We start from the raw sequence: 15,086 nt of genomic DNA on the forward strand, positions 1-15,086 counted from the left end.
GGTACTGGTCCTCCTCAATGTTCAGTACTGAGAGGCCTTCCTCACACGTGCTAATTCATCTCTGTTTACCTTCCCAGTTAAATACCAGGCCAAAAGGGTATGCCCAGCTGTAGGACACGTGATTCACTTGTACGGCCTTCGTGACAGGACGCATGAGCCTCCTTGTGAAGGGTCGTGAGCGCCAAGTCCTGAAACAGTTGGAAAGGGCTACCGTTGACATTCAGGATGCTTTCCTTCAGGCTGTAGGTGGTGAGGGCGACCAGCACATCTCTGGGCCTTGAACCGGGCCATTTCTCTTTGGGCCCACGCGGTGTATCCCATCAAACCCTATTGTTTCTGGCATGGTGTTGTGAAGTATGTTGCTGAAGGTTTGTTGCTTCGTCTCTTGAAGATCTCTGTCTAGAACCGGCTATGGCAGACCTTTAATCCTTATATTGGACCTACGTGATCTGTTTTCAAGGTCCTCTGCCTGCAATTCAAGGTTGCTAGTGGCCTTAGCCACTTGGTCTAGCAAAACGCTGTTCTGCTTCGTTTCCTCTGCGATGGTGGAGAGGCCACTTTCCACTGTGTCCACCCTGTCTCCCACCTCATTCGCCTCTCTTCGAACTTCCTGCAGTGAATCTTTTAGGTCCTCCTTCAACTTCCCTATTTGAGCCTGAAATGCGTCTGTCATCCTTCCCTCCATACCTTTGACAGATCAGCAACTCCTCCTTGTCGGAGGACATCGTGCCGTAGGGTATAGCTGGGCTTGACTCCGTTGAAATTTGCGGGGACAGGGGTAGGTGTGGCAATGGATCCTGTGGTTGCTTTTGGCTCCAGCACCTAGCCAATTGATTCTCCTTTCGTTTAGTTATTCCCTTTATCTCGGGGGTGCACTTGGCGTCTGGCATCGGGGTCACCGGGTTTCCACCACCCCAAAAGCTTGCACCAGCACAAAACGCCAAAATTGTGTAGAAAATTAGAAATTATTTTCACCCAGAACTGAATCGCGAAGTAACCAGGGAAACCCCCATTTTGCAACCGTTATGTAACATGCCCGAGTTTCAGGGCGTTGAAGGGTTGTGAGGGTGTGGGGCCACCACCGCTCTTTTGTGCCTGAGGGGTATAGCTGCGCTGCCTGTTGTGGTCGCCTGGAGTGAGAATGGGCCCAGTTCCTAGGAGGCTTTCCAGTAGAGGAGTTCCAAGCTTCGGGTGGACGGACTGTCTGAACCCTTCTCTGTGGCCAGTGTGTGTGGGTGATTGTCCCCATATCCAAGTATCCCTTGGGGCCCCTGGTGTCTCCTGCCGAGCGGTATGGGTGTGGAGTTGGCGGGCGTGGCACTTTGGGCATGCTGATTATGCGCTGCCTACCTCTGAGGCCGGTCTTCTGGGGCCCTCCGGTGGGCAGGAGCCCCACTGCTGGATCCTCGCTGTCTGAAGTGCTGCTGCAAGAGCTGTGCGGTCTGCCGCATCCAGGGACAGCCGCCTTTCCTCTTCTCTTCCCAGTGCCTCTGTGGGGGATCAGCGACTGCAACTATCGGAGTACCGGTGTTGCACTGCCTCCCTGCTTCGCCGACAGGTCCTGAGGGCCACACAGTCTGCGGGGCGTCCTCCCCGTCGATGCAATTGTCAGCACCACATAACCCCTATCTAATTCACCTCCTCGGGTAGGAGGGGGTCTGGACCGACCGACGCAGGAGCAGAGCCGGCCTTCCTCCAGCGGCCGCCCGCCTCTCCTCAGCTGCTAGTCTGGGCATTTCTGCTTTCCGCCTAGCGGGGACCCTGCACTCCACTCTCTCCTTCACTCTGGCACCGTTAGGGCCCACGAGGCCAACCAGGGCATGATCAGCCTAGGGGCGGTCCGCATCCGCTCTGCTCTCATCGCCGGTCACCTCTGGGCCACCAGGGCTGCTGCTGATGCTGCGGAGGGCACCCAGCCCCCAGGACGCTTTCGGGGCCCACCGCCCGCCAAGTTCTCTCACCAGTCGCATGCCGACTGCCCGTCAGCCAGAGCACTGAGACCGGTGCAGGAATGCGCGCTCTTCCTGCCTAAGCAGATCGCTGCGACTCGATACTTGCTGGCGAGATTTTCGTTGATTTTCACTGCTTTTAACCACCTTTCATTACCGGTGTGTGCGGAGCACAGAAGATGTGCGTCCTCACCCGCTGGCGGCCACCTTGGAATCCACAAGGTAGTTTTTAAACGTAGAACATTTTCTTTTGCAGTTTGAATTTTTGAGCTGACAGCATAGCAGCGCAGAGCGATTCTGCCTTGGAATCCTTCTCTTTTTGGTTGCACATGAAAAAAAAAAATGCAGCCATTCTCGGGTTGTTTGTGCCCCATCTCGCCCCATATGTGCTCAGCAGACACAGCGCCGCCATGATTTCTGTACCTGCTAAAATGCAGTTTTGCGATGCAGGGATTTCTGTTGGGCTGGTAAATGTACCCCACAGTTTTCAGCACGGGACAAGGCGGCACACACTAGCTTAGCACAGCCTCTGGCTTTTCTAGCGCGAGGGTGCAGTTCAAAACTTCATCATCATGGCTGTTTGTGCCAAAATCTCTTTGCCATTCAAAGTCTCGTCTTTCAGAGGGCCTGATGCAACAAACAAACAATAAAGTTAATTTCCTTTATGTATTTCACATATACACATTCTTCTTAAAAGATTTACTATTCGGCTCAGATCCACTTTAACACAACTTTCTTAGGATTTTCACATATTCACTTTCTCAGATCCACTTTGTCACAAAATCTTCAATCAGTCTTCCTCCACCGGGCTCGGACCAATTAATCTACTTTAACACAAACTTGCTTTAACTCAAAGTTTTCAATTGATCTCCCTCTGCTAGGCTTGGACCAACTTTATCTACTTTGCCATCAACTTTCTTTACTATATCAACATCGAAGACTTACGATTGTGCACAGGATTTAGCTTGACCCGTTGCAGGACCACTTCGATTCACAATCCTTTGCCACTCTTTCACTTTTGTCAACTCTCAGCCGGATACCTTACAGCGACCTTAGATTGAGCATGCACGCGGTGCCGGACCACTCTGTCAGAGGTATCATATCTTGCTTTCAAAGTTCAAACACTCATCTGCAGTTCCACGTTACTCGTGTTGGCTACCATACACATTTCATACAATGTTTGTTCCAGCGCCCGCGATAATAAATGTTGGTGCTTGCAATCTTGGCATCAACACAGAGCGGTCTTGTATTGATCTCCCAACTCACTGGCTGTGTTGATTTCACAGATGCTGGTTTGTTGTTGGAGCCAAGGACAGTACCACGGCAGCTGGTGATTCTCCCTGCCTTGATTATCGATGCAGGAGGGCCCCGAGTACCTCCGACACACAATGCAGGATTCCTCAGCCCTGGTTACCTGGTCTTACACTTTCTATTCTCGAGTCTTCGTGAACGTAACGGTTCCTTGTCGAAAAGGTCAAGGGAACTTCCCTCCTTGCATTGCCCTTCTGTTTAGCCGTCTTTCTCCTCTTGTTAAACTGCCATCTTGGAACTGTTGTTTCCTTGTGTGCTTTGCCTCCCTCAGAGTGTGCTCTTGTGCTCAGCCTTTTACCCGTGTGGGAAAGTATAATCAAAGTTAGTCACCTGGATGACAGATCCCCGGGGACTAGCGGGTGAGACACCTTCTGGTTTCTCACATGCCCTTCCCCTATGTGATGTAGCTGCATCAGTTTCACAGGGAAATCGAGAAAGGAAATCGACGTTCCTCTGGTCTTTACCTATTTGGTGCTCCACAGTGAAACTGTAGGCTTGCAGGTCTAGGTATCATTGCATGACTCGAGGGTTAGTTCTTTCGCTGGCTAATCCATACTAATGGAGAATGATCCGTGACGAGTGTGAACTTCCTAAGATGTGTATGGCCCACTTGTGGCCAAGGGCCTCTAATTCCAACACAAGAGTAATTTTGTTCACGTGGGAAGAGTTGTCGACTAGTCAATAGGGTAGGGTGTTCTAAACCATCACAAACTTGCCACAAAACTGCTCCTAACCCTGTAAGGGAAGCGTCTGTTTGTAACACAAACTCCTTCGAGACATCTACTACCTTCAGGATCGGGTTCTGGCACATGGTTTGTTTTAAGTTCTTGTAACTTACATTGTCCTCATCAGTCCAATTAATTTTCTAGGGTTCAGCGTTCTTTAATTTGTCTGTCATCCTAGCTGTTCTGGCCGAGAGGTTAGGGATAAACCTATGGTAATAACTGATTAACCTTAAGAATGCTCTGAGGTCGCTCTTGGATTTAGGCATAGGTGTATTTAAGACTGCGTTGACTCTTTTTCTCTGGGCTTACATTTGGATGGATTGGCAGTTAAGCCAGCTTCGCTGAGGGCTCTCATAATAGTAAAGAGATGGAAAAGATGTTCTTCTCACGTCTTACTATAAATGACTGTCGTCAATATAAGCCCCACTGAAAGCAGAGTAGGACTGTAATATCCTGTCCATAAGCTGTTGGAAAGTGGTGGGGATGTGTACGCCAAAAGGGACCATTTTGAACTGGAATAGTCCCAGGCGCGTTGGGAAAGATGTATTTTCCTTATGAGGTCCATGTACTGGGACTTGCTAGTACCCCTTGGTTAAGTCTAGTGTTCATAGGAAGGTGGCATGTACAAGTTTATCAATCAATCTGTTGATGCGTGGCATGGAATAGGCATTGAAGTCATAGATGGCATTGACCTGACGGACATCTATGCAAAACCTCCAGGAATTATCAGGTTTTGTGACAAATACTATAGGAGAGGACCATGGGCTTGAAGAAGGTTCGATAATATTTGCCCTTAGCATTTTCTTCACTTCCACAACCACTATCTGTCTACGGACATCCGGGATTCTATATGGTTTCAAATGGACCACTTTTCCCTTTGTCGTTCTGATATAATGATAACTGCCTTGCACTCTCCCTTGGTTCTTACTCTATATAGATTGGGTACTGTTGTGACTAAATCGTTTAAGTCTTCTTATTGTTGACTAGATAGCTCTTGGGGAATTAAATCGAAGTTATATATTTATTCTCGTACCAAACAAGATAGTATTGTGGCAGTGGCGTTGGAAGGTATTTCCTTCTACTCTTTTAAGAGGTTTATGTTGTAGAGATGGGTCTTTTGTTTCCTGTCAGGTTGGGCTACCTTAAAAGTACAGGTCCCTGTTTGTTCTAATATTTCATTCGGCCATGCCACTTTGAGACAAGTTTATTTTCAGAGGTAGGTAAGAGGACTAATACCTTTTGTCCTGTTGAAAATTATCTTAAGGTTACCTTTTTATCGTAGGCAGACTTTTGTTGTGCTTGGGTTTTTTCCATATGAGTATAGGCTAGATTTCTAGCAAGTTTCATATGCTCTCGCAATCTGGTAGCTGTTTGTGAAAGTGGGATAGGTGCCTTTTCTCTTTCCTCCCAGGTCTCCCGGAGCACGTCTAGAACATCTCTAAGTTCTCTACCATAAAGTAGTTCTAAAGGAGAGAATCCCATGGACGCCTGAGGGGTCTTTCTTACTACCAATGGGGCCCAGGGGACTATGCTATCCCAGTCCTTCCGTTCTTATCTACCAACTATCTTAAGATCATTTTAAGTGTTTTTTTTAAAGGAATTACTGGGGTGATGAATAGGGTTGTGAACGAAGAAAGTCTTTAATTTTGAAACATTGATCCTGGGAGAGGACACAGAGCTGGAGGGGCTAGGACAACACCAGGTGACTTAGATTTTGAACGGCACATTAATTTTACGAAATTGGAAGTCGAATGGGTACCCAATATTGCAGTCATGGATGGAAGACATGTATTCAATTTTAGGGTTGTGATGTCAATACAGAAAAAGGAGGCACTTTTTAAAACAATTTGGGCGGATTTCCTGAATCTAGAACCGGTCTAATGTGATCAGAGTAGAGAAGACAAGACGGAGAATAAGATAAGGACGTTTTCAATTAGTTAAATTGAAACTAAAGACATTGTGAATAACTTGGTTGTTGTTGTTCAATGATTAATAACATACTTATTGATGTTTTCGGGATTTGTGGGATGGTTTTCTTTTTTTCTTCTTTCCCTCTCTTCCCCATTAATTTGTTTAGCTTCAATATCTCTTATTGTGGTAAAGGGGGGAATATTTATATGCTTATACACATTGTAATTAGTATAATTAAGATGTATGTGTTACATTTATGTCATATTCTATTTGCACGTTGGTAAACTGAATAAAATAGTTTCAAAAGAGTATACATGTATTTATTCTATTTAGAAAATTTGTATTGCAGCAAAGGAGGCAGCACATTGCATGGGATGGCAGTAAATGCTTAGATCTGAAAGTATGACGACTATAGTAGGATATGATGGCATCATTCGAGCACCTATGGCAGACAAAATGTATTAGTTTAGCCAGTGCTTGGTTTTTTATTGCAAGTTCTAAATCCGAAACAGTTAAACACGCCCTTAAGGACGAGCAATTCTGTATGCTAAAGTGGCAAAAGGGAAAACTATTACAGCTTTCTTCCTTTATCATTGATAACAGGTGTACCATGACAAAAGTGATTTTACTAGCAGTCTGAATTTGTTTTTTAGGATCCTCAATATGTCCAGGAAGCCCTGACAAATGTCCTGCTGATGGATGCAGTTGTTGGTTCCTTGCAGTCGTCGAAGGCAATTTATGCTGCTACCAAATTATCTCATTTTGACAGACAAAAGAACGAAGGTATATTCCCTGGCTAATCTTGTATTCTTCTTTTTCTCTGCCCTTAGCAGAGAAAAAGAAGTGTTAGTGTTGATGCTTTTATAATAAACATCTTTATTTCATGAGAATATAATCTGCAGTGTGTCTCAAAGGCTAAGTTTGCTATCCACCTTGTGATCCAACGCATGTGTGCAAAACCCATCTGCCGCATATGCACACATTACTGTGTCCATTTTAAAGTATCCATGATGCTTTATAAAGCCGAGGTATTCTCAGGCAGGTTTACTTTCATTGGTGAGCTAGGTTCCAGATCTTGGATCCTGAAGACCAGGGTTCTAACCCCAGCTTTGGCACTCGATCAAACAATTGTGCAAATATGGGCAAATCTCTTTGTTGCACTGTGCTTAAAGTTGCTAATATGTACAACAACAATGTAAATGATAACTGTACATAGCGTCATCTAGTGCTGTGCCAATGTTTTTTTTTTTTAATCTTTATTTTTGTTCAGAGAAAGGTACAACAAGACAAAACTGGCCAGCGGTCAGCGAATCGCAACATCATATAACATATGTGAACATTTACAGTATACATTACACTTTCGCATTTTGCTTGACAGTACTAGAGTGGTGACGATGGATTGTCCTCTTCATCAGATAGCATATTGCATAGATAGAGCCTGAACAGCGACCATATATCTTTGGGGTGGCATCTTAATGGCAATGTGATAATAAATTGTTCTTCAAGTTCATTAACCATCGACAGGTCTTTCAAGAAGTCCTGTCGCCTAGGAGGATCTATGGACTTCCAACATTTCAATATATTTCGCTTTGCAATCACACATGCTAAATTGAACAATCGTCTAGTGGTGGTTGCAGCTTTACCAATATCCCCAAAGAGGTATTTCCGTGGGGAGGGTGTAGCAGGTATTGCCGTGATGCCTTCCAAAATCTCTGCCACCTCCCCCCAGAATTTAGATATCGGTGGGCAGGCCCAATACATATGATAGGAGTCTGCGTCAGGGGCGTCACATTTAGGGCATTTCCCTGTGTGGCCCTGCACAAACTTAGCTAACTTGGCTGGGGTGTAGTGTAACTGGTTCAGAACTTTAAACTGAATAAGACGTAGCCCTGAGATCATGGATACACATTTAGTCAACTGGCAGTATCTCGACCATGTGGCTTCACACAGCTCTACCCCCATATCTCGTTCCGAGGTCTCCTTGACATTATTGCAAGGCTTGGAGTGGATCTGAACAAGGCTGTATAGTGCTGACAGACTATTCCTGTGTCCCCCTGGTTCCGTCATGGCTGCGATACATTAGTGTGTGGGTGGCTCTTCTGGGAAGGAAGGCAACTTGGCAGCGAAGGTAGATTTCATCCTGTGAAACTGAAATCGCTTTAGGTGATCACCCCCCACTGCCTGACAAAGTCATCTAGTGCACAATACCTCCCTTCCGGGAACATGTCCCGCATTCTAAATTGCTTCTGTGGGTCCCAGGCACCCTGGACTGCCTTATCAAATGTGGAGCTTATGCCCGGGAAGTTCCACAATGGTACCTACGGATCATATGGGGTCGTAATGGCCAATCTCTTATACATCCTGGCCCATGCACGTGCGGTGGCGCCCACAGGATCATATCTGCACGTGTCCTTACGATTAGGGTCAAACATGACAGCTTGCAAGTCTGAGGGAGATGCCGCAAATCTTTCCAGGGTGACGTGTGGTGCCGCGTCCTTTTTAAACCAGTGTCTCGCGAAGTGTGCCTGTGATGTTAGATAGTAAAGTTCAAAGTCTGGTGCAGCAATCCCACCTTTTGCAAAGGGTTCTGTCATTTTGGACCACTTCAATCTGGGAGTTTTCCCTCCCCATACAAATGTGGCGAGCATATTGAGTTTCGTGAAGAATGTTCTGCCCGGCCAAATCGGTATATAACAAAAAAGGTATAGGAGTTTGGGTAGCACTACCATCTTAAGAAACGCTATTCGCCCATATAGGGATAGAGGGAGCCTGTTCCAGACTTGTAATTTAATAGTCAGGGATTGTAGGAGTTTTCCATGATTTTCTGAGAGCAGTGTACTCTAGTCCCTGGATACCAAGATCCCCAAGTAACGGATGTGTGTTGGTGACCATTTGAATCCCTGTGTGTCTGACATATCTCTAGTTTTAGGTGTAAGCTGAAACAGTTCTGAGTTAGAAACATTAAACCTGTACCCAGAGTATTCAGATGACCTCTTGACCTCAGCCATAATTGGCGCTAGATTTACCTCCGGGTTCCTAATATATAGTAAGGTGTCATCTGCATATAAGGAAATGATTTGTGGTCTCCCTGTCATGCGAAGGCCTCTACATGCATGGTTTTGATGGACGTATTCAGCCATGGGTTCTATTGTAAGTGCGAAAAGGATTGGGGAGAAGGGGCAGCCCTGCCTGGTGCCCCTACCCAGGTGAAACGGGGATGACATGGTTTGGTTTGTTAGTACCTTTGCACCCGGGCGAGTATACAACAACCTCACACAGCTAACGAAATATCCTTCCAACCCAAATCTCTCCAGGACCCAAAACAGATCCAGGAGACAGAGTCAAAAACTTTCTCAGCATCAAGGGACACCGCCACCACATCCGCCGCTGGGTCTATCTGAGTCATTACTCCAAAGAGTCTGCGCAGATTAAGAGTAGTGGACCTTGTTGGTATAAAGCCAGCCTGGTCGGGATGTACCAATATAAGCATATAGGGCAGAAGCCTGGTAGCTAGGACCTTAGCGAAAATCTTCGCATCGGTATTAATGAGTGAGAGGGGTCTATATGACCCCATGTCCTGTGGGGGTCTACGGGGCTTAAGAAGGACCATTATCACTGCCTCTCGCGTAGTGTCTGGAAGTATGCCGCGCTCCATTGCCTCTTCCCATACTTTCAGTAAGACCGGGGCTAGTATATCATGATATTCTTTGTATAATTGGGCAACTAGGCCGTCGGGGCCCGGGGCTTTACCTGATGTTAATGCTTTCCTTGCCTCTGTAATTTCCTCAAGTGATATGGGGGTGTCTAGTATCAATCGTGTCTCCGGGGTCAGGGTTGGGAGATCAATCACATCTAGATATTCCACTATTTCTTCATTAGTTTTGGTGTCTTTATTAGCATATAGTGATTTATAGAATGCGGCAAACATATCGTTAATTTCTTGGTCCCCACTGACTATGTCTCCACTAGGTGTCTAGATTGTCGCTATAGGGGGATGGCCGTGTTCGGCCTTAAGCATCCAGGCTAGGAATCTCCCTGCCTTGTTACTCTCCCCGTATCTACAAGCCCGGGCCGGGGCAGCCATGTATTGTACCTCCCTCGCAGCAAGTTTATTAAATTCTGCCAGTGTAGTGTGAATATCTAATAGGGCCTCTTTACTGTGTGTACAGGTGTATTCGAACTCTAGGAGCTCAAGTTTGGCTTCCATTGTATCCAACTCCTGCCTAACCGCCTTCAATAGACCCGTAGTTTTGGCCATAATTGCACCCCGCACCCATACCTTAAATGTTTCCCGCAGTGTAGCGCACCGGTTTACCGACCCTTCGTTTAGTTGTAAAAATTCCTCTATTTCAGTGTGCAGTGTTTCACAAACGTTAGGGTCTCTAAGTAGCACAGGGGGCATTTTCCAGCATCTAGCTCTTTGGGCTGCCTCGCCGACAACAAAGTAATTGTCACAGGGGAGTGATCTGAGAGGGTACGGGGGTACATATCACAGTGCTGGACCATATTTGTGAGTGTGGAGCTGATGAGCCAATAATCAATTCGAGATTCAGAATCATGCACCGATGAATAAAAGGTAAAGCACTGTTCTTGGGGATGTAGTTCTCGCCAGGTATCTACCATGGCCATCTGTTGCATTATTTGTCGTATCGCTAATGCGGTTTTGGTCAAGGTTCTATGAGAAGTTGTAGACCTGTTGGGGGTCGTGTCGAGTATCGTGTTAAAATCACCTCCCCAGATCACTGCCGCATCATCAGCTTCAACCACCAAATTATATATAGCATTATAGAATTCAGGGTCTTCAATGTTGGGGCCATACGTATTAACTATGACCATCTTCCGTCCCGCCAGCTCGCACCATATTACCACATATCTCCCTTGAGTGTCAGTTTTTGTGTGCTGTACATGGAAGCCCAGATTCGGATGCATCAGGGTCAAAACCCCTCTGGATTGGGAGGAGTACTCGGTATAGTATCGCAATGCACCCCATCTAGGGAGAAAATTGTAACAGACCTGCCCCAGTGCGTGAGTTTCTTGCAGTAACACTACCTGGGGGTTATGTCTAGTTATGCATGCTGCGATTTTCCTGGCCTTAATCGGGTTGTTAAGTCCCTGGATATTCCATGAAAGAAGTTTAACTGTTAACCCCCTGTTCCCCAGTACCATGGTATTCCAATGACCATCAATGTGTGAAGTGAATCGCTCACGCCACCAGCCTTAACATTTGTACCCGATGCAACCAGTCTCTGCGCTTTGAAACTCCTGCCAACCGTGGCATAACTTTGTACCCTGCCCCTACCCCCGCCCGCACCATCAACCCCAACCCGATGATGTAACCCAATCCCCATAACCTGTGGAACTTTCCTGAAGGTCGCTAGTTGCATTCGCAGGGCCTCCATCAGCAGAGGCTCACGACCCACCTCAACAAACAATATCAATTGGAGCCGTTGCTCTCAGGAGAGACGTCTTCACAGCTAAGTATGTTTCCGTAAGTCCATGTCAATCGGCTGAATCCAGGACTTCATCTCCTGGTCGTGGTGGCCCGATCCGATCTCGTGGATGTTCTCTGGGAGGGATAGGGATGGATGCCTCAATGTACATTATGGCCTCCGCCGTGGTCTCAAAGAAATGCGATCTGCTGCCATGATGAATCCGTAGTTTCGCCGAGAAGATGAGGGCGTACGGGACATGTCGCAATCTCGGGAGCTTTTTGGCCTGTTCGTAGGAACTGCGTTGCATTTGGACGCTGGTTGAAAAATACGGATAAATGTGGACTCTGCTTCCTTCATACTGTAGGGAGCCTTTTTCCCTTGAAAGTTTCAGGATCGCGTCCCTGTCCCTATAGTTCAGGAGGCACGCAATAATCGTGCGCGGTGGCGCCCCAGGTTTGGGTGTCGGCGCTAGGGTGCGATGGGCCCGCTCAACAAGAAAGTGGCTAGAGGAGGATTCCGTGTCCAGAAGAGTTTTCAAAAGAGCCTCAACTTCTCACTCCATGGGACCCTTACAGAAGGATTCCGGAATGCCGACAATGCGGATATTGTTTCTTCTAGATCAAGATTCCAGGTCATCACATTTTGCTTGAGTCTTACGCAGTTCCCCTTTCAGCTGTGCTATGTCTCGACCGTGTTGTGTCAGGATATCTTCATTTGTGCTGATTCTGTTCTCATCTTCCGTAATGCGAGTGCTCTCCTTGTCCAAGGGACAGTTGAAACAATGTCGTCCAGCTTTACGTTCACTGCAAGGAAGCCATTCTGCACCATGGTCATTAGGCGGTCTTCTCTGTCGCCCTGTTCAATCGCAGCAGGATTGTCGTCCTCCATGTTTATGGTGAACTCCCCCACACCTCCGCGGTTTCTAACAGGATCTGCACACAATGTGCATTATGAGTGCGGGAAACGGACGGTGTAGTAGTTTCTTCTCTCCGCGGCTCCAAAAAGGATTTATTTGTATAAAGGATGTTCGTGGGATCTGAGCGCTCCGATCAGGCGGCCATCTTAGTTGTGCGCAACAGCGCCCCCGTGCTGTGCCAATGGTTAACAATTCCTTTTGCGCCCATCACATACTGGTTTCTGTTCCCTGTTCTCAAATTCCTTCCCACCTCTTAAAATACTGTTCTATGACCAGCACCTCATTTTTGAGATGTTGCATTTAAAATAAGGCATCTCCTCTGTAAAACATGCCATGACTCTGTGGCTCTAGGTTCTCCCTGTTTCATTTTTGTAAAAAAAAAGGTCTTTAAATGCCAAATCCTGGGTATTTTAACTTAAGAGCTTCCAATGACAAAACTCTGTGAAGATTATGTAGTGCTATTGCTTCATCCCATTAACACTTTTGTGGTTTCACTTTCTCCTACTTTTTCTGATCTAGTGTTTAAAACTTTGATTTAATTAATAGATTTGGCCTCATTACAAGTTTAGGGGTAAACCACTGACTTATTGCCAAACTCGTCTGGTGTCATGACACTCGGCCAGTGGCATTACCATGGGATTATGAGTGGAATTAGGGCAGTAAAAATTCATAGTTCTGGAGTCCATAGTTCTATGTGGATTTTTTGCATGTGTACTGCAATCGGCAATACCCTGTGGCAGAACTGTCGATGATTGGAGCTAAAGTGGAGGATTTGCCTCTGGCTTTTCGCAGGAGATGAATTGTCCACTTTACCTTCAAACTCAGAATTAGGTGGTGTTGTAAAAGTGGCAGTAATTCAGTTACTGCCAAGAGTTTTGGTAATGGAATTACTGCCATATTTTTACAGCACTGCCAAACTTGTAATGAGACCTATGGACTCCTTAACAAGCAGCCAATTGCTGTATATAATAAAACATAATACACAATAAAATAGACCATACAACTTTCTATGAAATGGTGAGAACATAAATGTTCGCCTAAACTTTCAAATCCTGTCACCAGCATGACCTCTATTCTAGACACAGGGTACTCAGTTGTACATGCCAAGAAATGTCTTGTATGCCCTGCACACCTTCTGTCTCATTGGTATTGGCGGATGCTGTGGCATCTGAAAGATCAGTAGTGCTGTGTACAACATATTCCAAGGATACATGCTATCTTGGGCGAAAATCTGTATATTGCATTGCCTAGAAAATCATCTTTGTTTGATGGCCTTGCACTGGCGTAACCTTACAGTCATGTTGATGGGAAACTCACTATTCTTAGTACAGTGCGTTCCTGCGCTGGGTGAGGCTCATTGGAGACCTCTGTGTTGACAGTTGATGGCTATCCTTTGCTGAGCTGAGAAGGAAATATGGTTTGGAATGCTGTACTTTTGGGGAGTATCACAGGCTTCGAGGAATCCCCATCATGTTGCCGTTGCAAGATGGAACCAATGCCTCCTGCTCTGGAAGACCTGAGAACACTGTAAGTAAACCACATGATGACCAAAACTCTATGCATCATTGATTGACGATGGCGAGGATGGAGGAGTACTGCCTGTTTGGGGAAACTCAGAGGGGATGTGACTCATGGTGAATGCTTATCTTGCTACTTAAATATGAAGGATGCTTCCCTGGATATGGGTGTCGGAGCGTGGCTGGCCAAATTATAATGCCTGGCTAATTGGACTCCAAACCAATTGCTTCAGAGGGGTCTACTGGTTCTAGACATGTACTGGGCTTGTAGACATGCCAAGGGTACACCATTATGCATGCTGTGGGAGGGTTCTGGCTTTCTGATTTTGGTCAGATATCATTGAGATCCTGTGAAGTACAGTAAGGGCCACATGTGAGGTGTGCATAATGAGTGGCTGGCCTATTTGTCGTGATCGGGTCCTCATTTGAGGATCACATTGCTTGAACCAGATTAACCACATCATGCTATGCGCACAACCCACTTGTTTTTATACTTTGAGCCTCGTTCCTAGGTCGGTGCTAACCCGCCGGTGCCACCAGTGGTTTGCTGCCGACCCGGAACCATTGAATCCCTGCCTGGCTGCGCGGGATGTCAGGTGGCGGTTTGGTAACTCCCCATTCCTGTGGAGTCCCATAGGACTCCACGGGAGTGGGGCGACAGAAACACGGACACCATTGCTAACGGTGCCGGTGCTTCCGTGAAAAGTCTGCCTGCAGAGGCCGTTGCGCCCAGCAGGTCTCAACCTGCTGGGCGCGACGGCCCCTGCAGGCAGACTCGTAGTTTGGCGGTCCGTAAACAAGGGTGCCGTTAAGCTTACCTGCACCTATTTTTCCAGACTGCCACACTTGGAATGAGGCCCATTGTGTTGCTCTTTCTGTGTCAGCCTATTCGTAAACCTGCTGTAATCCTGCTTAGCTGCATGCATTTGTTTTTAAAAACTCAATAAAATCCTTCTCTGGAAAAAAAGAAAATAAAAACGTGGACAATCGATTTCAGTACATACACCCCAAGCTAGTTCGGGGCTTTGCAACAAGCTATTTGAGTGCGCCCTGGTGCTCCTGTTTGCTTCCCTTTCCTTCAACCTTATTTTGTTTTCTAGATTGAGCTGTTTGACAACATACATGTTGCCAATCGTGTATATCGGGCGAACTGCCTGTCCCTTACATTGCCCCTACCTGCCGTTTCAGCCCTTATTTACTTTATGCTCCAGATGTTTGTGTTTCCTGCTACTGCCTTCTTTAGTTGCGTGGTCAAGGACATATGAAGTGTTGCCTAACACTGCCCTGTGATGCCTGCCCGTTATAACATGTTGTAAGCACCGCCT

General features: G+C 46.5%; 1 protein-coding gene across 1 annotated transcript in view; it reads left to right on the top strand.

Annotated features, from left to right (window-relative positions):
* The window catches only part of DENND3 (DENN domain containing 3), a 1,010,513-nt gene that overhangs the window by 635,510 nt on the left and 359,917 nt on the right, over window positions 1-15,086 (top strand). Inside the window, exon 16 of the mRNA XM_069621709.1 lies at window positions 6,550-6,679. Coding sequence (XP_069477810.1) covers window positions 6,550-6,679 — 130 coding nt within the window. The remainder of the gene's footprint in view (window positions 1-6,549; window positions 6,680-15,086) is intronic.

Source organism: Ambystoma mexicanum, chromosome 5q, assembly GCF_040938575.1.
Source record: "Ambystoma mexicanum isolate Mex_15411 chromosome 5q, UKY_AmexF1_1, whole genome shotgun sequence".
Lineage (NCBI taxonomy): Eukaryota > Metazoa > Chordata > Amphibia > Caudata > Ambystomatidae > Ambystoma > Ambystoma mexicanum.